This window comes from Eutrema salsugineum, unplaced genomic scaffold (genome assembly GCF_000478725.1).
Source record: "Eutrema salsugineum unplaced genomic scaffold, Eutsalg1_0 scaffold_13, whole genome shotgun sequence".
Taxonomy (NCBI): Eukaryota; Viridiplantae; Streptophyta; class Magnoliopsida; order Brassicales; family Brassicaceae; genus Eutrema; species Eutrema salsugineum.
The window spans coordinates 6,029,972-6,051,090 of NW_006256885.1; the positions used below are offsets into that span (position 1 = coordinate 6,029,972).

General features: G+C 39.9%; 7 protein-coding genes across 8 annotated transcripts; 4 read left to right on the top strand and 3 right to left on the bottom strand.

The window, feature by feature from the left end:
- Nucleotides 1–28: 28 nt before the first annotated feature.
- LOC18023760 (calcium-dependent protein kinase 2) lies at nt 29–3,589 on the top strand. Its single transcript, XM_006407459.2, has 7 exons — nt 29–1,677; nt 1,771–1,914; nt 2,003–2,155; nt 2,279–2,394; nt 2,487–2,654; nt 2,806–3,030; nt 3,293–3,589. Exons 1-7 carry the CDS (start codon nt 660–662, stop codon nt 3,404–3,406), a joined length of 1,938 nt encoding a protein of 645 aa, XP_006407522.1. The 5' UTR covers nt 29–659; the 3' UTR covers nt 3,407–3,589.
- A 115-nt stretch (nt 3,590–3,704) lies between these two features.
- LOC18023761 (ultraviolet-B receptor UVR8) lies at nt 3,705–5,256 on the bottom strand. The gene is made up of 2 exons (XM_006407460.2): nt 4,725–5,256; nt 3,705–4,642 (listed from the first exon to the last, which is right to left on the bottom strand). The coding sequence occupies exons 1-2, from the start codon at nt 5,253–5,255 to the stop codon at nt 3,848–3,850; spliced, it is 1,326 nt and encodes a 441-aa protein (XP_006407523.1). The 5' UTR covers nt 5,256; the 3' UTR covers nt 3,705–3,847.
- A 1,131-nt stretch (nt 5,257–6,387) lies between these two features.
- Nucleotides 6,388–12,342, top strand: LOC18023762 (nuclear pore complex protein NUP1). The gene is made up of 9 exons (XM_006407461.2): nt 6,388–6,885; nt 7,214–7,260; nt 7,383–7,495; nt 7,756–7,939; nt 8,044–8,337; nt 8,422–8,499; nt 8,580–9,194; nt 9,472–9,947; nt 10,092–12,342. The coding sequence occupies exons 1-9, from the start codon at nt 6,564–6,566 to the stop codon at nt 12,004–12,006; spliced, it is 4,044 nt and encodes a 1,347-aa protein (XP_006407524.1). The 5' UTR covers nt 6,388–6,563; the 3' UTR covers nt 12,007–12,342.
- A 161-nt stretch (nt 12,343–12,503) lies between these two features.
- LOC18023763 (vacuolar protein sorting-associated protein 60.1) lies at nt 12,504–14,295 on the top strand. The gene is made up of 7 exons (XM_006407462.2): nt 12,504–12,696; nt 13,027–13,178; nt 13,252–13,345; nt 13,457–13,528; nt 13,622–13,733; nt 13,825–13,979; nt 14,105–14,295. The coding sequence occupies exons 1-7, from the start codon at nt 12,628–12,630 to the stop codon at nt 14,156–14,158; spliced, it is 708 nt and encodes a 235-aa protein (XP_006407525.1). The 5' UTR covers nt 12,504–12,627; the 3' UTR covers nt 14,159–14,295.
- Nucleotides 14,296–15,420: 1,125 nt separating this feature from the next.
- LOC18023764 lies at nt 15,421–16,958 on the top strand. The gene has a single exon (XM_006407463.2). The coding sequence runs from the start codon at nt 15,421–15,423 to the stop codon at nt 16,891–16,893; it is 1,473 nt and encodes a 490-aa protein (XP_006407526.1). The 3' UTR covers nt 16,894–16,958.
- On the bottom strand, nt 16,933–18,370 carry LOC18023765 (nudix hydrolase 26, chloroplastic). Its single transcript, XM_006407464.2, has 6 exons — nt 18,079–18,370; nt 17,937–17,987; nt 17,639–17,731; nt 17,447–17,541; nt 17,227–17,341; nt 16,933–17,116 (listed from the first exon to the last, which is right to left on the bottom strand). The coding sequence occupies exons 1-6, from the start codon at nt 18,307–18,309 to the stop codon at nt 17,051–17,053; spliced, it is 651 nt and encodes a 216-aa protein (XP_006407527.1). The 5' UTR covers nt 18,310–18,370; the 3' UTR covers nt 16,933–17,050.
- Nucleotides 18,371–18,511: 141 nt separating this feature from the next.
- Nucleotides 18,512–19,883, bottom strand: LOC18023766 (40S ribosomal protein S17-4). Of its 2 annotated transcripts, none has more exons than XM_006407466.2 (2): nt 19,766–19,883; nt 18,512–19,160 (listed from the first exon to the last, which is right to left on the bottom strand). In XM_006407466.2, the coding sequence occupies exon 2, from the start codon at nt 19,132–19,134 to the stop codon at nt 18,718–18,720; it is 417 nt and encodes a 138-aa protein (XP_006407529.1). In that variant the 5' UTR covers nt 19,135–19,160; nt 19,766–19,883; the 3' UTR covers nt 18,512–18,717. The 2 variants fall into 2 exon arrangements, with proteins under 2 accessions (XP_006407529.1, XP_006407528.1); XM_006407465.2 differs by having other exon boundaries at nt 18,512–19,157; nt 19,766–19,840.
- Nucleotides 19,884–21,119: the final 1,236 nt, after the last annotated feature.

The window sequence follows — 21,119 nt, forward strand, 5'->3', positions numbered from 1 at the left end:
AAACTCGTTCATTCACCTCCTTCATCTTCACCATCTTCTCCACAATTGACTTATCAAACAAACTATACAAGATTACAAGCCCCCTGAGGTTTTATGCAAATGTAGTGCTATCAAGACATCCATCGATTTTCCCTCGCTTATTTTCCTTCCGACCAAATCAAACCATTCTTCTTTTCTTTTTGTATCTCAGATCTCTTTGTTTTCAGATCATTTCCGTTTTCTGGATTCGGTTTCATTCCATCGTTCTCTGTTCTGGGTTCATTTCAAATTTCGATTTTTCCCAGCACCCTTCTAAAAATCCGGGAGAAAAATTCATGACTTTTGGCCTATTGATTTTTTTATTGTGAAAGACTCGTTCTTTGCATTTAGTGCATCGACTCGAGTAGGGTTTTTGCTTGTGCATCTGTGTTCGGAGTTTTTTAAATCATTGCCTGATCCGAGCTGATCAATTTTCTATGATATCCGATTGTCTTTGGAGAAGAGAACGAAGTCTTAGATTATGTGGTATTTGACTTTCACTTGTAGTGTCTCTGATCATTAGGAATGAGATCAGATCAGATCAAACTGTCTTCTTTTGATCAGATCTTGGTGTGGAGAGCTTGAATGCGATTCTGAAGAAGTTGATTTTAGGATTATTTAAGTAGAGAAGATATTTTTTGATGGGTAATGCTTGCGTAGGACCAAACATATCTGGAAATGGTTTCTTGCAAACTGTTTCGGCAGCAATGTGGCGGCCACGGATCGGAGTTGAGCAACCTTCTTCCCATAGTAATGGAGATGTTGCCAATGAAGCAGCTTCAGGACCATTACCTGATCAAGTCCAGAATAAACCCCCTGAGCAAGTCACAATGCCAAATCCAAGGACCATTCCTGAAACCGAAACCAAATCGAAAGCCGAAGCAGTGATCCAACCTAAAGAAACCAAGCAGGAAGTTATTATGCAGCCGGAGACAACAAAACAAGAAACAAAGTCTGAATCCAAGCCGGAGACACCTGAACCAGAAACAAAGTCTGAATCCAAGCCAAAGACATCAGAACCAGAAACAAAGTCTGAATCCAAGCCGGAGACACCAAAACCAGAAACAAAGGATGAAACCAAGCCGGATACGAAACCTGAACCTAAGAAGCCTAAACACATGAAGAGAGTGTCGAGTGCAGGGCTCAGGACTGAGTCAGTGTTGCAGAGGAAAACTGAAAACTTTAAAGAGTTCTATTCATTGGGAAGGAAACTTGGACAAGGGCAGTTTGGGACGACGTTTTTATGCGTTGAGAAAGGTACGGGGAATGAGTATGCGTGCAAGTCGATTTCCAAGAGGAAGCTTTTGACCGATGAGGACGTTGAAGATGTGAGAAGAGAGATTCAGATAATGCATCATTTGGCTGGTCATCCTAATGTTATATCCATTAAAGGAGCTTATGAGGATGTTGTTGCGGTACACCTTGTGATGGAGTTGTGTTCCGGTGGTGAGCTTTTTGACAGGATTATCCAACGTGGACATTACACTGAGAGGAAAGCCGCTGAGCTCGCGAGAACCATTGTTGGGGTTTTAGAGACTTGTCACTCTCTTGGTGTTATGCATCGAGACCTCAAGCCCGAGAATTTTCTATTTGTTAGTAAAGAAGAAGACTCCCTCTTGAAAACGATAGACTTTGGACTCTCAATGTTCTTTAAGCCAGGTTTTCCTTTTGTAGTCATTTTTGTCTTTAATCGTTCGATTCACATATCATCTATGTTTGAGTTTGAAATTCTGTTGTCTTTCAATCTTGCAGATGAGGTTTTTACAGATGTTGTTGGTAGTCCATATTATGTAGCTCCAGAAGTTCTTAGAAAGCGGTATGGTCCTGAATCTGATGTGTGGAGTGCTGGTGTGATTGTTTACATTTTGTTAAGCGGAGTTCCTCCTTTCTGGGCTGGTAAGTGGGGTTGCACATTTTAGAGTAAAGTATCTGCTTTGTTCATATTAGTCTCTGAAACAAGGTGCTATTTCCATGAAATAAACAGAAACCGAACAAGGTATCTTCGAACAGGTTCTTCATGGAGATCTTGACTTTTCATCTGATCCGTGGCCAAGCATCTCTGAAAGCGCAAAAGACTTGGTAAAGAAAATGCTTGTGCGAGACCCCAAGCGAAGACTAACCGCGCATCAAGTATTATGTAAGTCATTTAAGTCTAAACATTAATCTTGATTCTATGAACATAGACCTTGATGGTGCGCTTACTTTTCCGGGTATATGCTAGTTGATTTTTCAAATACATCATCGTGTTTGAACTCAACAGGTCATCCATGGGTTCAAATTGATGGTGTGGCTCCAGACAAACCGCTGGACTCTGCTGTTCTGAGCCGTATGAAGCAATTTTCTGCCATGAACAAGTTCAAGAAAATGGCTCTTAGAGTAAGCTGTCTTTCTAATGCCAAATAGGATCCCAACGAAAGAGGAAACCTAGAAGAGGAATAAGTTTCCTCCCTTTTTTCAACTTGTTGTAGGTCATAGCCGAGAGCTTATCCGAAGAAGAAATAGCCGGTTTGAAAGAAATGTTCAAGATGATTGACGCCGACAACAGTGGTCAGATAACTTTTGAGGAACTGAAAGCAGGACTAAAACGTGTTGGTGCCAATCTTAAAGAGTCAGAAATTCTTGACCTGATGCAAGCTGTAAGTCTTTAACTCAAGAACACTAAACTATTTGTCTCAACTCTTAAACAAATGCGGTTTCTTTCACTCTTTTCCTTGTCTCTGATAATAGTTTCATCCTTTGCTTTGGTTCTGAAATAATCTTGTATGCTGTGTCTCATCTATAACTCAGGCTGATGTAGACAATAGCGGAACAATAGACTACAAAGAGTTCATAGCAGCAACATTGCATCTAAACAAAATAGAGAGAGAGGACCATTTGTTCGCTGCCTTCTCCTACTTTGATAAGGACGGGAGCGGATTTATCACCCCGGACGAGCTTCAACAAGCTTGTGAGGAGTTTGGTGTCGAAGATGCCCGCATAGAAGAAATGATGCGTGATGTTGATCAAGACAAGGTAAAAGCTCCATTTTTACACCTTCTCATTTCATCCTAAACTTCATATTATTCTCAACAGTGACGAGCTAACTAATGCATTATACAACTCCTAACGATGAGAGATCCCTGAAGTATTCTTGCATTTTAGAAAATTGTAATTCCGTGAGAACTTTCAATTCAATACTCTATAAGCAAGCTTGGGAGTGATGATACTGAAACATCTTCTTGTTGATTGATTGATCGGGCTGTTGCACTTTTAAAACATTGAATCATTGTCTCAGGATGGACGAATCGACTACAACGAATTTGTGGCAATGATGCAGAAAGGGAGCATCATGGGAGGACCTGTGAAGATGGGTTTAGAGAAGAGCATTAGCATTTCACTGAAACACTAGTTTTCAGATTACAAACCCAAAAATCAAGAAGAGCTTCGTCTATATTTATGAATGATTGATGATGACGATTGTGTTTTTTCTCAATATTCTGATGAGGTTTTTTGTTATTAGACTGGTTTAGGCATATCTCTTTCTTTTTGTACGGTGTACTTTATGCATATACACAGTTTTTTTTGTCTGTAACTTGTGGCCACTGTGAGAGGCGAGGAGGATCTACTATAATCAATGTGCAATGAAGACGCCTCTTAAGTACAGCCACAATTTCATGATATTGTTTCCACTGGAGTAAATTCACCATAAAAGAACTCACTTGGAGATCGAGTTTTTGATTTATTTCTCTGCAATTTTCTGTGTTACAGGTTTTACAAAAGTGATGTCAAACAACAAAGAATTCGATGCAACATTTCCAGTTGTTAAATAAGAAGAAGTCGTGTTAATAACTCAAACATCTAAGTTAGTCACTAAGATGAAGCTGTGATCAAACCCAGCAACTGCTTGAAGAACACAACCCTCAACGTCCTCCAGCAACATCGGTTCAGGCTCATCGATGGAGCTTCCTAAACCGAGCCTACCATTCTTTCCACAACCCCAAACCCAAGCTTCTCCTTTCTCTGTTACACACAAGGAATGCACACGTCCTGCTGATAACGAAGCTGGAGTTTCCCCATCCAAACCCTCCACTTCTCTTGGCACGTTCTCTGGTTTTCCCCTACCAAGCTGCTGACTCCGGTTCCAACCCCATGATGAGACAATCCTCCTTGTGTTAGAATCTGACTGGATGTTGCAGATAGCTAAAGAGTGACCAAGACCAGCTGCTACAGATATTGGAGATCCGGTTATACCAACAGGTGACATTCCTAGCTCTTGCTTAGACTGACGACCCAACTGACCATATATGTTGCTCCCAGAGCTCAAAAGAGTGCCATCATGACAAAGGACTAAAGAGTGATCAGACCCGCACGCAATATCTGCTACCTTCACATCACGTAATTCTTCCACCAGACGAGGCTCCCAGGCTATAGGCATGTTGTTCTCCTTCTTCATAGCTTCCTCAACTTTCTTTTCAGCTGCATCCTCATGATTCTGATGATCATCATACCCATTTGTAAGTGAATCTAGCAGAGATGGCTCAAGTGGAAGTCCGACATTGCCTACTCGTCCATCAGCTACATAACCCCACCCAAAAACTTTACCATCCACAGTAAGCGCAAGTGCGTGTCCCCAACCTAATGATACCTGTCAAAAACGAATCAAATGAAAAGAGTGCGTTTTTAAAGCCAATAGTTGTTGAATTTATCCAAGCCAATGTACACCAGACCTTAACGATGTGTTCTTCAGCTAAAGTTTCAACTCTTGAAGGAACTAGAGCTTCAATGATACCTTTTCCAAGACCAAGTTGTCCTCTTTTCGATCTTCCCCACACCCACAAAGACCCATCATCTCCGATCGCCGTTGAAATCACTCCAGACGCAAATCCTGCCCGCACACTCACATTCTCTAGACCTTCCACTCTCTTCGGCTCACTCCTTGAACTCCTAGAAGCGATTCGGCCGAGCTGCCCCTCCTCGTTGCGACCCCAAGCCCAAATCTCACCGCCGGATGTAACCGCAAGGGAATGGTAGTGTCCGGCGGATATGAAGGAGACATCGGAAGGCAAATTAGAAATGAGAGTAGGCTCGTAAGCGTCCATTCCCATTCCCATGCCTGACATCCCCAGCGCGCCATGGCTTCCGTCCCCGAAGCTCATCACCCTGCTTGTGAACCATCTTCGTCTCCCAACTCTCACGTCCCTGTAGACATTCGAAACTTTCCCGATTCGCACCTTCGCGATCGACCATAGTCGCACCATTTCTCACTGAAGCTATAGGAGAAAAAAAAATGAAAATTACAGTAAAACCTCTATAAATTAATAATATCGGGATATTTTCTGAAAATTATAGTAAAACCTCTATAAATTACAGTAAAACCTTTACAATATTTTATTAATTTATCGTGATATTAATTTACAATTAATTTATAGAGAAAAATTGTTTTTCGCCCATTTTTTTTTAATTTTTTTATGTCAGATAATGCTATATTTAAGAATCTAAACTCACGTGCACAAACTTAAAATTATGATCGTAGCAATTGTAATAAAATAGTTATTTATTTGTTAATTGTGTACTGAATTATCTATGTAATAATATTAATGTTTATTAGTACAAAATTTATAAAAATTATGGTTACTATCCTTAATGTTGGTGCTGAAATTAAAGACAATACCATAATATATTTCAAAACAGTTACGCGTAAGAAAATCATTTATCACATCTAATTTTTTCACAAATTTGGAATAAAGATAAAAAAAACAACATCAAATGCTATTGATGTAGATAAGTAAAAAAATAATTTTCAATAAAATCTCAAACTTAAATAAAAACAAACAACACATTAATCATATTTTAGTATATTATATCTTATTTATATATATATACATAAATTTATATAATTATTAATTTATGTTTCTATTGGGACCATATTTTTATATAAGAGTTTCAAAAAAATTATTATATTATTATCTTATCGAATTTGATGATTTTTTACACTGGCCTGACTCGGAATCTCAGAAATTTATTAATTTATAGTGATTATTAATTTATCGAGTATTAATTTATAGAGGTTTTACTGTATTTCTTTTGAATAAAAACAATCTCTATTTCGCGGTTGTGGGGCCCGTTATGTCATATAAAAGCCCAGCCCACTAAGTATCGCCGTTTCACTTGGATAAATTAGTGTGACGGTAGTATTATCAAAACCTGAATTGTAAACCGTTGGATGGATTTCATCTTACGGTTTAAAATCATCGGTCTTAAAACTTTACGTGACGGACGCCGTCGTTAGATTTTACTTTAAGGGAAAGACGAATATACCCTGTCTAAGGTGCGTCGCTTAACGCTCCTCTCGTTTTCTTTTTTAAAAATTTATTTTTGGCTACCCTAAGTTTCTGGTTTATTTTTTTTTGGGTTTGCTTCTTTCTCTCGATTTCGGTGCCACAAATTAGAAAAAAACCCTAGTTCCTCAATTTTTCAATTTCTTCTTGTCTCAATAAGTTTTCGATTTTCCTTACGCGGAAAGGTTCGTTGAAACCCTAGATTCGGTCTCATTTTTCGTTGGGCTGATGGCGAGTGCGGCACGGGGAGATAGCAGCAATCCATACGGCGGCGGATTGGGAACCGGCGGAAAGTTCCGGAAGCCGACGGCTCGAAGATCGCAGAAAACTCCGTATGATCGACCACCGACTTCTGTGAAGAACTCTGGACTTGGGGGCGGAGAAGACAGAGGCGGCGGCTGGTTGTCGAAATTGGTGGATCCGGCGCAAAGGCTTATTACTTATAGCGCTCATAGGCTCTTCGCGTCTGTTTTCCGGAAACGCCTTGTCTCAGGTGAGACGCCCTTACAGTCACCGGAGCAGCAGCAGCAGCAGCAGCTTCCACAAAGAGGTACTGGGCTTGTTACTTTTTTCGTTGCAAAAGTTCTTTCTTTTTGTCCCATTCGTAGTGTCTTAGAGTCTCAGAAAAGTGTTTTTGGAATGTTCTTCAAGTACCTAGTTTTCATATAATTGAATTAGCCTCCTAGGTTATATTCTAGTATCATCAATTCTTATATTATCTTCCCTCTTTAATCATTGTGATTCCCGCTCGATGTTTTCTTTATAAGATTGTTTATGTATTAGGAGCTGGCTGTTGCTAGCAATCGTGTATGAGATTACTTTTCGCCTTTCTAAATTGACATTATTAATTATGTGTTGTTTTTGTTTTCATGGATCAGATGTGATTCAGGAGACGAATGTAAGACACAGTGCGGACACCTCTGCTGTAAGTAACTTAGCTGCATCATTGAATGAAAGTTTCTTTTTTTTTTTTCCTTTGGATTTCCTTGTTTTTTCATCCCCTGTAGTATAACCCATGATTTATCTATTGATGTGGTTTATGTGAAGTTGTCCATGAGGAATGATTCGATTCGGATGGAAGACGCCAATGCATCCGTCAATCCAAACAAGGATGGATTTACAGATCTTGAAAAAATTTTGAAGGAGAAAACTTTTACAAGGTACACTGTCTTACAAGTTTTACACTGTTCATATAGAGTAACAACTTTTTTCCCCCCAAAGGTTATAGAAGTGTCTTTACCTTTTTCATGGATCCAAATTCAACATTCATAATATTGAAGAGTAGAATATCAGTCCCTCATAATTTTCTTTCTTCGTCTTTTTGGTATCTTTCATTACAATATGTATAAGCATCTTTGCTTTTTGACTCGCAGAATTTTTTGTTTTAAAATTTCTTTGATAACGTTTGATGATTTTACAGATCTGAAGTTGATCGGTTAACTACTTTGCTGCGCTCAAAAGCTGCTGATCCATCCGCTGTAAACGGGGATCAGAGAAATGAAGTGGGTATTGTGAGACATACGCCATCACGTGAGAGGGATAGGGCGCACCCAGATAATGCAAGTATGAACCCCCTTGTTTCAACACCTCTTAGAAGTTCGAGGGTAAGAACGTTGTTAGACATATGAGATATACTTGCCTGTTTTATGCCGACCTTCATGTTAGATGGCGTTCTTGATCTTTTGATTGTTGATGACATCCTTTCCAGGCTCTCGATGAGTGTATTGCTTCCCCAGCACAGCTTGCAAAAGCCTACATGGGTAGCAGACCTTCAGAAGTTACTCCTTCTATGCTGGGGTTGCGTGGCCAAGCGGTTAGAGAAGATTCTGTTTTCTTGAACAGAACCCCTTTTCCGTCAAGGTCACCTACAATGTCACTGGTGCCAATGCCTTCTGGACAAAGACCCCTGGAAAATGGTTTTGTGACCCCTAGATCTCGGGGAAGATCAGCTGTTTATAGCATGGCCAGAACACCATACTCTAGGCCTCAGTCCACTGTGAAGGTTTCATTGTTGCGCCATTACTTTTTTTTTATTATAGAGTTTGCAACTTGTTTCCCGTTTTATAGTTTGTTTTTTTTTTCCCAGATTGGGTCTCTTTTTCAGGCATCTCCAAGCACATGGGAAGAAAGCTTATCTTCTGGTTCTAGACAAGGGTTTCAATCGGTGAACTTTTTGAACTATGCACCAAACGGATTTCAGATTGGTCTCTGAAAATAAGTATTGACATATTGATTATTTTGTAGGGTCTCAAACGGAGGAGCTCAGTCTTAGATAATGATATAGGATCTGTGGGCCCTGTAAGGAGGATTCGCCAGAAATCTAACCTTTCATCTAGAAGCTTGGCTCTGCCTGCCTCAGAAAGCCCACTTTCTGTTCGTGCCAGTGGTGGACAAAACATTACTCATACATCTAAAGATAGTGCAGAGGATATTGCTGGTTCAAGATTTAATCTTGTCCCCTCCCAGTCCAGGGAAAGGGCTTTAAAAATATTACAGGAAATGGATAAAATGGCTTCAACAAAAAAGAAATCACCAAGTAAGTTATCACCATCTATGCTACGTGGCCCGGCTCTCAAAAGCCTCCAGAATGTGGAGGAGCCAAAGTTCTTGCATAATCTTTCTGAGAAGCAGGCAAATTCGCCAGGTTCTAGTTATCAAAAGCAAGAAAAATCTAGAGAGGGTGGCTCCAGAGATTTTTTGGCTCCGATTGAGAAGACTGGTGGTGCTGCTGATGCCACAAGCATAGCAGGTTGTAGTAAAGATCAGGAGACTCGTGTAAAAGGCTCTTATATTCCTCTCACGAGTTCTTTGGAAGAGCATCCTCCAAAAAAGAGAGCATTTCGAATGACTGCAGACGAGGTATATTCTTGATTTTTTATATATATTTTTCCTGAATGTTAACGAGATGCAAGGAAGAATGTCAAATCGGGAATTTTTAAAATGGCTACCCTATCACCTCTAGCTGCAGCCTGCAATTATAATCTTGCTCATTTATATTTTCCAATTACTCTTTTGTCCTTTTCGTGGAAATATTTTTTGTTATTTTTCATAGTTAATTATCATGTGTGTATTACCTTTAAACCATATTTTTACTGCAAGCCTTTGACCATCAGTATATACAAAACTAATAATGCAGGATTTCTTGGAGTTGGATGATGATCATGGTGCTGCTTCTACTCCATTTGAAGTGGCAGAAAAACAGAATGCATCCAAAGTGGAGAAAAGTTTTGGTATCAGCATACCTAAAGGGGAGAATCTACGTACGTCATCAGAAGCCATGCCCTCTACGTCATATATTCCTAATGGTGACGCGCCTCAGGAAACTTCTAATGGATCTCTGGAAACAGGAAGGAGCCAATTTTCTGCTTTACCCATTGAAGCTGTTCAGAAAAGTAATATGCCCTCTGAGCCAACTTCTAAGGTCATCCAAGGGACTGAGAAATCAAGTATTTCTCCTCCCAAGCTTACCTCAGAGGAGAAAGTTATCTCTCGGGAAGAGCCTAAAAAGGCTGCTGCTGTGTTTCCCAACACCTTCTCGTCACCGGCGGCCACTGACTTACTTAATCAAAACATTGGTGCATCTGCAGACATGAAGTTAGAAAAGCCGAGCAGGTTGGTGGCATAATTGTTTTCCCTCTCAGCTTTTAGACGTTAATTTCATTACTCGTGTCAATACACTAGTGAACCTCATCCATATTGGTAGTGAAAGTCTTAACCTGGTTTACTGGCTTCTGACTCTCTTTCTTGCTGTTGCAGCTCTGCTTTTCGAGTATCAGAGGCTTTTTCAAAGCCAACTGAGTCAAGGAAAACTGTCGATAACAGTGCTTCTGGAGCTGAGTCAACTACCGCAGCTGAATCAACCCCCAATGGTAGTATATTCTCAGTCGGAGCAAACGCTATCAGTCATCCTCAGATTAACGGCTCTCTTGGTTCAAGCCCCTCCTTCTTACCTAGTATTTCGAATGTACCTTCCAATATGTCTGTGAGAGAGTTGTCAAGCCCCTCCTCAAGTATGTTTGGAAAGTTGCCTGCTAATACCATCAATGACAGCAATTCCGGCAGCAACTCACAATCAACTCCAGCACCTCCTCTATCTTCTACATCACCTTTCAAATTTGGCGAACCTGAAGCTCCAATTTCTGCGTCAACAGTATCTGCATCCAGCGGTCAGATCTCAAAGGAGACTGAAGAAAAAAAACCAACATTTGGAAAGATAAACAGTTTTAATGGTATGACGTCAGCAGATACGAGCACTGAGAATGCTTTTGCTCCTAAGTCCTCAGAAATTAAAAGCACGCCAGGTTTTGTGTTTGGGAGCACATCTCCTGCTGTGGCAGATGCAGGTAAAAATATCTTCGGTGGGACATCCTCTGCGGTTGGTGGCAGCACATTAAACCCTTCAACTGCTGCATCTTCTGCACCTGGGAGCTCTGGAAATTTAATATTTGGTGTGACATCTTCCGCAACGCCTGGGACGGAGACCAGCAAATTTTCCGGTAGTTCTGCAGCTACTACTGGAAGTAATACTTTTGGAACTTCCTCACCTGCACTTACAAGTTCCGGTAGTAGCATGTTCGGAGGTGTAGCTGCAAGTTCTGCAAGCAGTGTTTTTGGATTCAATGCTGTTTCATCAGCTTCTGCTGCTAGCTCCCAATCTCAGGCCTCTAATCTTTTCGGTTCTGCAAATGCTCAGACGAATAATACTGGGAGTGGAACCGCAACTTCAACCCAAAGCGTCCCCTTTAAGTTTGCGTCATCTGCATCAGCTCCTTCATTTGGTATGTCTGGGAACAACACTTCATCAAACAGTTCTCCGTTTGGATTATCAAAGTCGGAACCTGCAGTATTTGGTTCTGGTTCAACCCCTCAACTGAGTTCGACAAACTCTTCTGCAAGCTCTAGTGGCACAACGAGCTCTTCCCTATTTGGTACAAACTGGCAAGCTCCCAATTCTGCTCCAGTCTTTGGTTCCTCATTCACCACTTCGTCATCTCCTACTTTTTCATTTGGAGGATCTTCTGCTGCTACTGGTTCAAACGCTTCTGCTCCCATGTTTGGTGCTGCTGCTGGTTCAAGCGCCTCTGCTCCCATCTTTGGTGCTGCTACTGGTTCAAGCGCCTCTGCTCCCATCTTTGGTGCAACTACCAGCATGGCGTCATCTTCATCGATCTTTGGTTTCAGCTCAGCCGCTCCTACCATTCCTCAGCAGCCAGTATTTGGTAACTCAGCCCCTCCGGCGACACCATCACAGTCTCTGTTTGGTAACTCAACTCCCGGGTTTGCGTTTGGTGCGAGTGCTACACCATCTAGTGCTAACGGTTTCAACAGTAACCAACAAATGAGCATGGAAGACAGTATGGCAGAAGACACAGACCAAGCTAATAAAGCTTCCATGGTACAACAACCAATGTTTGGACAACCGTCTGTCTCAATGCCTCAACCAGGCTTTGCCTTTGGCGGAGCACCAACAACGCCGCCTCCATCAATCGCTAACCCGTTCCAGTTTGGAGGCCAACCGATTGCAAGCACACCCCAGAACGCATCACCTTTCCAGGCATCCCACAGTCTAGAGTTCCAAGGAGGTGGGAGCTTCTCTCTGGGCAGCACCGGAGGCGGCGATAAGACAGGCCGCAGAATCTTCAAAGCGAAGAAAACCAATAGAAAGAAATAAGCAGTGTGGATCATCATCATTATACAAAACACATTGCTCATGAAGAATGTTTTGGTCCTTTTAATACTCCGGCAACTTGGATTCAGAGGATATCGTCTCGTCTTTTGATGGAAGAGGTCAAAGTCAAAATCTTCATCGGTCTCTGTCATTTTCGTGTCAGGAGTCTGGATTTGGGGGTTAAAATGTTCAGGGTTATATTTTGTAGGAAAGTTTTGTAATTTTTCAGAAAAATACTGGAGTCTGTAAGAGTAGCTCTGGCTCTCTCGTATTGTTTTCTTTATAAGGAAAAAAACTCTATTGTAGTGTTTGTCACACATACTTGTCCAATTTTCTTTACGTTTTTCTGAGTTTTACGTATACCTCTTTCAAGTGGGTTTAATAAATTATCCAAACAAAAAAAAATCTAATAAACCCATATCGATTACCTTCTAAGAAACTTCTTTGGTTGACTAATTGAAAGTTTCTTTTAAACTCATTCCAAAAAGGATTATGATTTTAGTTTCTTATTGAGAAGCAAATTAACTTTAAAAGCTGTTTCTCCAAATTCTCGATTTCTCCAAGCCTCTCTGTCTGTGTCTCATCCAAATTTCCCAGAGATTTCTTCTTCACGGAGTAGAAGAGATGAGGAGAGTTTTCGGCGCGAAGAAAAACACAGAGCCCCCTCCATCTATTCAGGATGCCTCTGATCGGGTTTGTTCTTCTCGTTTCTATTATTCCATTTTTTTTCTTTTCCGGTTTCGATTGGAGATTTCCTCTTCAAATCGGTCGTATGTAATGTAGAGAACTAGAGATTTGTGTTACGGGTTTAGGGAGCTAGTGATTTCTGGGTTTAATCGTGTTTGATCATCGATCATTCTTTTTATAGATAAGTGGGCTTGGAGATTTCACTTTGGATTGACTGAAATTTAGGTGAATTTTGAGAGAAAATCGTAGGACTGTTTAAAAACGTTTCGGAACCAGTGAGATCCAAACGAAGAAACTAAACAAACTCAACTTTGTTCAAATTCTATGTTTTGACAGATAAATAAAAGAGGAGATTCAGTAGAAGATAAGATAAAGAAGCTTGATGTTGAGCTCTGCAAATACAAAGAGCAGATTAAAAAGACAAGGCCTGGTCCAGCTCAAGAAGCTTTAAAAGCTCGTGCTATGAGGGTTCTGAGGCAGAAGAAAATGTGAGTCATTTATGCTTTCCTGAATTAATCAATCATCTCAGAAACCAAATCACATTCTCTTTATTCTTACTAGGTATGAAGGACAACGCGACATGCTCTACAATCAGACATTCAATCTCGATCAAGTTTCATTCGCTGCTGAAGGCCTCAAAGATGCTCAACAAACTGTATGTATCTCTTTCTTCTCTCACCCGAATCTTACAAAAACATCACATCTAACAAAAAGTTCAGAGGTTGTTTTTATGTTGAATATTTTGTGATATCTATTTAATCTGCAGATGACAGCACTAAAATCTGCGAACAAGGAGCTTAAAGGAATGATGAAAACCGTAAAGATTCAAGATATCGATGTACGTTTAGTTTCTTACAACACATCTAGTTTATTAATATACACTCTTTTCACTGGTATTTGATCTGCCTGATACTATAATTTGATGGTACAGAATTTGCAAGACGAGATGATGGATCTGATGGATGAGAGTTCTGAAATACAAGAAACTCTTGGTAGGAGCTACAGTGTTCCTGATGGCCTTGACGAAGATGATCTCATGGGAGGTAAAGTTGTTGTTGCGTGTAATTGGGATTACGTACTCTTTAATATACATTTTCTCTGTTTTAGTATCAAAAGTTTTTTGATTAATTTCAGAGCTTGAAGCTCTTGAAGCTGACATGGGAAACGAGACCGAAGCAGATGGAATGCCTTCTTATCTCCAACCCGATAAGGAAACTGATTACGATGATGAGCTTAACTTGCCTGACGCACCAGGAGGACGCACTGGAGCTCCATCGGGTCGAGTTCAGGTTAATTTCCTAAAATCCTTTTCTATCTCTCTCTTTACACACTGAATTTTATTTAACTTTTGAAATTGAAATGCTTCAAAATATGATTAGCTCTTAACGAATGGGTTTAACGATGTTATTGACAGGCTGAGGACGAGTTTGGATTACCGGCGGTACCACGAGCCTCTCTCCGGGGATAAGTTCCGGCGATTCTCTTTTGAAGTGGAACTATTTTTAAGCCTTTGGGTCATTTTTATTGAAAAGCACTATATACCGCTGTATGTGAATAAATATGATAGTGAATGGAAAAAACGCAAAGTCAATTTTGCTTTATTTTTATATATTTATTTTATAAAACTAAGGCCCAAACCCATATATTCAGAGATACTGTTTTCAAAGACTAAGGCCCAAATCTATATATATTTAGATATGTCAAAGACGCAGAAACGTGGATCCTTCTTTACCTTGAGCACAATGAAGTTTCACAATGAAGTTTCAAACTCATATTAAGTAGTAAGATCTATTTATATATCAATAACGTATTGATTTAATTTTAAAACTAAATGTTTTAAAACTGATTGGAAAAGAAAACATTCATGGTGATGAATAATCAAAATTTTATGGTCAACAATTGTACACAACTTTCTTGCTATTAGCCTTTTAAATCCTAGGATCAGCTGTTAAACATTTTGGATTTTGTTTAGGTCTTTAAAAAAACATGCTAGAACAAACAACCCTTTGCCAAACGAAAGATAAATAGACAAAAGTTAGTTTTGAATTTCAAGATATTTAATATTAATAAAATTTTAAGTGATGTTGTTGCGCTTATTAGAGAAAAAATAACTTAAATTTTGCATTTTTGGGAAACACGGTAAGAATGAAGACCTTTGACAAACAACTTCCAACTAGTTTATTATAGAAGAGAATTGTAACTTTCTGAAGCAGTGGTTTGGCAAAGTTGACAAAGTGATTAAAAAGTTAGATGATGCAAAGGAAGCAGGAGGGCAAAGATCGAGTTATTGCATATTGATCTTGACTGAAGGATACTGTAAAATCTTTTGTGCTTATTGCTTCCGTCTTTTATCTTATTTAGGCTTTTCATTACTAATATTCATAATATTTAAAGAGAGGGAATGTCTGCCTATGGTGTGTATCACATCCAATGTAAGTTCATGAATGTGACTGAAGACAAGAATATGATATACAAGAACAAGCAAATCCAGCATCAAGATTGGTGTAATAATCATCATGTTCTTTGTATCATTAGTAACCAAATGAGATTTTTATAAATTGGCAGAACCAGGTGGATTTGGGAGAATCTAGAAGACTAGAACTGTGTAATCCAAAAAACTCCCAATAGCCTTAATGGGCCAACAAATTTTAATTGGGCCTCTCACCGCTTTGAATCTCCCTCTACACCTCTCGTTTCTCTGTCTCTCTTTGCTCTTCTCTTTCTACATCGATGGAGCAGCCACCAGATCAGAGCAAGCGACCATGGAAATTCTCCACGTTCGTCTACTCTTCTTCGATCTTATTCCTTCTTCTTGCGATATTCTTACTCAGCTTCACTACGACCGATCTCTACAAAACCCAAAGTCTGAGATTCACCTTCACTGCGAACCGCATCTCTAGCTATATTCAATTTCTTCTAGGCTTTTACGATGGAACTCCCAAATCCAAATCCGAAACGCGAAACCTCGCGTCGTCTACGTCCCATTGCGTGTTATGGATGGCTCCTTTCCTCTCTAGTGGTGGTTACAGCTCAGAAGCTTGGTCTTACATTTTATCACTTGGCCAAAATCTCAGGAACCATAGATTTCGAATCACAATAGAGCATCATGGTGATCTGGAATCGGTGGAGTTCTGGAATGGTTTATCTAAGGAGACGAAAGAGCTAGCGATTGAAATGTACAGAACACAGTGTAGTCCCAACGAGACAATCGTCGTCTGCCACAGCGAGCCTGGTGCTTGGTATCCACCATTGTTCGAGACACTTCCTTGTCCTCCTACTGGTTACGGAGATTTCTTGTCTGTGATTGGTAGAACAATGTTTGAGACTGATAGAGTCAATCCAGAGCACGTGAAGCGATGCAACCAGATGGATCATGTTTGGGTTCCTACTGAGTTCCATGTCTCTTCGTTTGTACAAAGTGGAGTTGATTCATCTAAGGTCGTCAAGATTGTGCAACCTGTAGATGTCGACTTCTTCGATCCTTCCAAGTACGAACCCTTGGATCTGATAGCGTTTGGGGATTTGGTTTTGGGTTCTGGAATGAGGAATTTAGGCTTAGGCTTTGTGTTCTTAAGTGTGTTTAAGTGGGAGCAGAGAAAAGGTTGGGATGTGTTGTTGAAAGCTTACCTGAGAGAGTTCTCTGGTAAAGACAATGTTGCTCTGTTTTTGTTGACAAACCCGTATCACTCGGACAGCGATTTCGGCAACAAGATTCTAGATTTCGTAGAAGCTTTGAAACTAGAAGAGCCTGGAGATGGTTACCCTTTCGTGTATGTGATTGATAAACACATAGCTCAAGTTGATTTGCCTCGGTTGTACAAAGCGGCCGATGCGTTTGTGCTGCCTACAAGGGGAGAAGGATGGGGACGACCAATAGTGGAAGCCATGGCAATGTCTTTGCCTGTGATCGCTACGAACTGGTCAGGACCAACGGAGTATCTGACAGAACAGAATGGTTACCCGTTGATGGTTGAGGAGATGAGTGAAGTGAATGAAGGTCCTTTTAAAGGACATCAATGGGCAGAGCCATCAGTGGATAAGCTTAGGGTTCTAATGAGGCATGTAATGAGTAAACCTGATGAGGCTAAAGTTAAAGGGAACCGTGGAAGAGACGACATGGTCAAGAATTTTGCTCCTGAGGTTGTAGCTAAGGTTGTGGCGGATCAAATCGAGAGAATCTTTGAAGACAAAATAAGAAAATGACAGGATCTCACACGTTGCTTAGACCAAATAAGGATACGAGGGAACGAAGATTGTAATTTCATTCATGGATTATTCAAAAAAGCAAATATGTAAAGTACAGCTTATTCTCGAGTTTGTAACCAAAAACGTAAAACACATAGAGGTTTCGGTTTCTTTTTTACTGGAAATGAGACGCGAAAGCTGACAAGACTTCCTTGTATACTGTCTTCTTGAACTCCACAGCCTGAAATAACGGAAATAGAAGAGGAATATGAGTAGTGAAGTAGTAGTGGAAACGAAAAAGCTGAAACTCAAAACACAAATGGTATAAAAGAAGAAGAAAACAGCACTCACAAGTTCAATGACTTGATCAGGAGATACCCAGGACCATTCCCCAAACTCGGGTTTCTCAGTTCCATCGCCAAGAAGATTGATTTCTTCGTCTTTCCCAGTAAACTTCAGGAGGAACCTGAGAATTCCACAGGAAAGCAGTATTTTTGATTCAGCAAGCTCGAAATCAAAATGACGTGAATCTTGATTATAATATATCTCAGTGAGTGTCTGAAAGAGTAACCATTTCTGTGCTTGACCCTTCCAATCTGTTCCCCATCGGACCTTAAGCTTCTCCCTAACATCTGGGGGGAAATCATACGTAACCCAGTGAGGTGCCTAGAGACAAAAAGAAGAAGCCTATCTTCTCAAAAACAACTTCTTACTAAGATTGGATGTAAAGGCTATGAAATATGGTAAAAGAAGAAGCTAAAACCTCTGCGATAATCTCAGCGGAGTGAACTCCAGTCTCTTCTTTAAGCTCTCTCATGACTGCAACTCTTGGATCTTCACCCTCGTCGATTCCACCCTTTCAACATCAATACAGAAGCCAAAATTTAGAATCTAAATCAGAAATGGATTGTACAAGTAGAGACCTGTTACTCAACTCGATTTTACTTGGGGGAATTGGGATTATTCAAGTCAAACAGTATGATGCAACTACAACTGATATGATCATCGTAAAACAAAATCAGAGAATACGTTAGAGAAAGCGATTCGAATCTAGAGATTACCTGAGGCATTTGCCAAGCACTGGGAATGTCCAACCTTGAAGCAGTGAAAATCTGCAGTTATTGAGAGACCCAAGTTATCAGAAAAAGAGAAGAGAAAGGAAAAGATCACAAAAATTGTAGCTGGTTCCGAGAATTGCGTCACCTTTTTGGAAGAGTTCATGAGACAAACACCGACATTTCTTCGGTAACCTTCGGGAGGAGATTCCATGGACGACGACGAAGAGCACCGAGCTGAAGAGATCGGAGAGGGACGGTAGCGGTGGATGAAGGGCAGGCTGGAGAATTTGAGCGGTTTCAAGGGGTAATTTCGGAAAGAAGGAATTATAGGCGGAGGAGCTGGATGATGTAAGAGAAGGGATCGGTACACTGCCATTAGAAGTGGTGACTCATTTTCGAGCCAAACCTACTTTCCACGCATTCAGGTAATAATATGTACTTGGACCGTTATGCCCTTGATTAGTTAATAATTGTATTGAAATGTGATACGTTAAATTGATAAATAATTTCAAACCCAATTTTTATGTGCGTAATACCAAACGTTGAGTTAATCGTTAGAAACAAAACATGATCTTGGATAGAAACAGAGATAAACTAAGTGTTGTTTTCAACTGATGATTGCAAATCCAAGATTTAGTTCCAAATAGACAAAAGATGATAAACAAAAATTCAAAACAAAGCGAGACAATAATCCCGAACAGAAGAAGGAAACAACGTCGAATCCATAACACTCGGATAAAAACAAGACTCTTTGTTTCCTAACTCATTTAGATAAACGCAAGACTTAGAATCTTCTTCCAGGACGGCCAAACACATTGCCTGGTGCCATAGCTTGTGGCTCCACTACAGAAAACCCGGGAATATCAGACATTCCCAACGAAGCAAGCATCTGTAGAGTCTCTTTGTCCACCTTAATCTCATCGGTTTTAATGGCTGACTCGTCGGGGACAAAGTCCATTCGCCTTTCGCGCTCTTCCTCTTGTAGCTTGAGTGAGATTCCACGCACTGGACCCTTTTGGATACGTTTCATCAAGTGGGTGGAGAATCCAGCAATCTTGTTGCGTAGTCGCTTTGAAGGGATGATCGCAACTTCTTCCAAGATCTTCTTGTTGGTGTGGAAATCAAGAGTCATGCGAGAGTAGTACTTCTCGATGACTTGACGAGAAGATTTCTTCACGGTCTTGGTTCTGACACGCCCCATCTTTCAATTTACCTGCCACTTACCTGCTATAAGAGAAGAAGAACCAGAGTAAGAAAAATTATAATTAGGGATTAAAAATTCCAATACTTAGGTATCTGCCACTACTAAAGCTTGGATTTGTGTCCCCAAAATATCAAATAAAGTTCGGGTGAAAACACAGAGAAATGGTGATCTCAAATTGGAGTAAATAGATCAATAAACATAGGAAAAATATTAGAGGATCCAGATACTACTACTCAGCACAGTTGATTTGTGTCTTACTATGTAACATTATGGTATGAATCTAGAAACATGAAACGCATGAATTGCTAATGTGAAATAGAGTTTTCAATAAACTGCAGATGAATCAAGATAAATCCAGCAACATATGAACACTGAACTTAATAGAAATGTGAAAACATACTACCAAAATTTAAGCCATTGATAATCAAGAGACTTTAAGGGACATAACAGACATCAAGACAACAAGTGTCAAGGGATCGGTATAATAACTAAAGACGATAAACACAGATCAACAAGCAAAACTTTAAACGATATTGGTCATCTAAACATCAGAAGGAGCCAAAAAAAAAACAAAGAAGCTAAACCTAAGCAAAATCGGATACAGATAACCATCAACAATCGGACTAACCTTAAAGAGAATGAACGGAAGGAGAGCGAGAGCAAAGCGGTGCAAGGAGGCGTTAGAGCAGCCGGAAGCCGAACCAAGGTATTTTATATCCTTCTTCTCATTTTAGGGTTTTCGCTGTTTATTCGTGGGCCAATAAATCTCGGCCCAATCAAGAAAAAATATATTTGTGTTGATCGTAGCGCTTCACTTTTCACAGGCCCATTATTGTGTGAAAAAAAAAAAAAGTCAGCTCAAGATTTCCTCCATACCTGACTCCAGCTATCAGCCGTGCAGCACATAAATCTACAACCCTCTTCACTCCTGCATATTAAGAAGAAAAATCAGGAAAGTTTACACAATCGTTTTTGATATATCATATTGTTCAGCTGCATATTTAAGGATTCACAAGAGATGACCTTGGAAAAATGTTGAATTCCTTCTGGCACGCCATCCTTCTTCTTTGGCTTTACGATAGTAAAATCCAACAAACAGTTGATTAATCCACCACCAAAACTCACATGAAAATTTTGAATTTATGATCAGAGAAGCTAATAAATTGCATTGAAGAAGGCATACTCTTTTATCCCGAGAAGCTTTTCCCATGTCTTCTAAAAAGGAACAATGAGTTGCTTTTTATGTTTCTTGATTACCACGATATTGAATATTCTCTCAAGACTTGAAACTTTTTTTTTTACAGGATTCTTTTTATGACAAATGCTCTGTTTATGTATTGTATCACACGCAGCTTAAGAAGGTGTTGGCAAAGTGGCTTATGACCAATTTGAAACAATGTGGGAAAGGATTTTTACGGAGTAATCTATTCAAGATTTATGAAAATAGAGAAGGTTGACGACTTGGTAGGCTAGCTATGTACCTGAGCCCTGTTTATCCTTTTCTCCCTTGTCATCCAAAACCAAGAAAGAGGACTCAAGAACCTCTAGTATTGGTGAAGCTTACGTTAGTTCACCCAAGATATTCACATTCCTCTCAAGCCAAAAAAAAAAAAAAAAAACAAATGAAAAAGATGGATTCCTTGATTGAAGTGAAGTTGCAAAGCTTAGAAAATAGAATTAAGCAGATTCTGATCTTTTAACTAATGTTGGCTTCGGAGAAGGAATCTTTGTGAAAAGGCTGAGTTAGGCCAAAGGAATAGCAGACTAGCAGGGAAGCAAAATTCAAGTTCACTGAAACGAGCACTTAAACAAAGCATCAGTGAGTCTGTTCAAAAGAAAGGAGAAGGAATCTTTGTAGATTAATATATGTATGTTGTTGTTATATTGGATTTTACTTCTTGTCTAGACACAGTTTCTGTTCTGGACACAGAGTTTGTGTATATAGAGTTAAAAACAGATTAGTTCTTTGGGTTTGGGTGGAC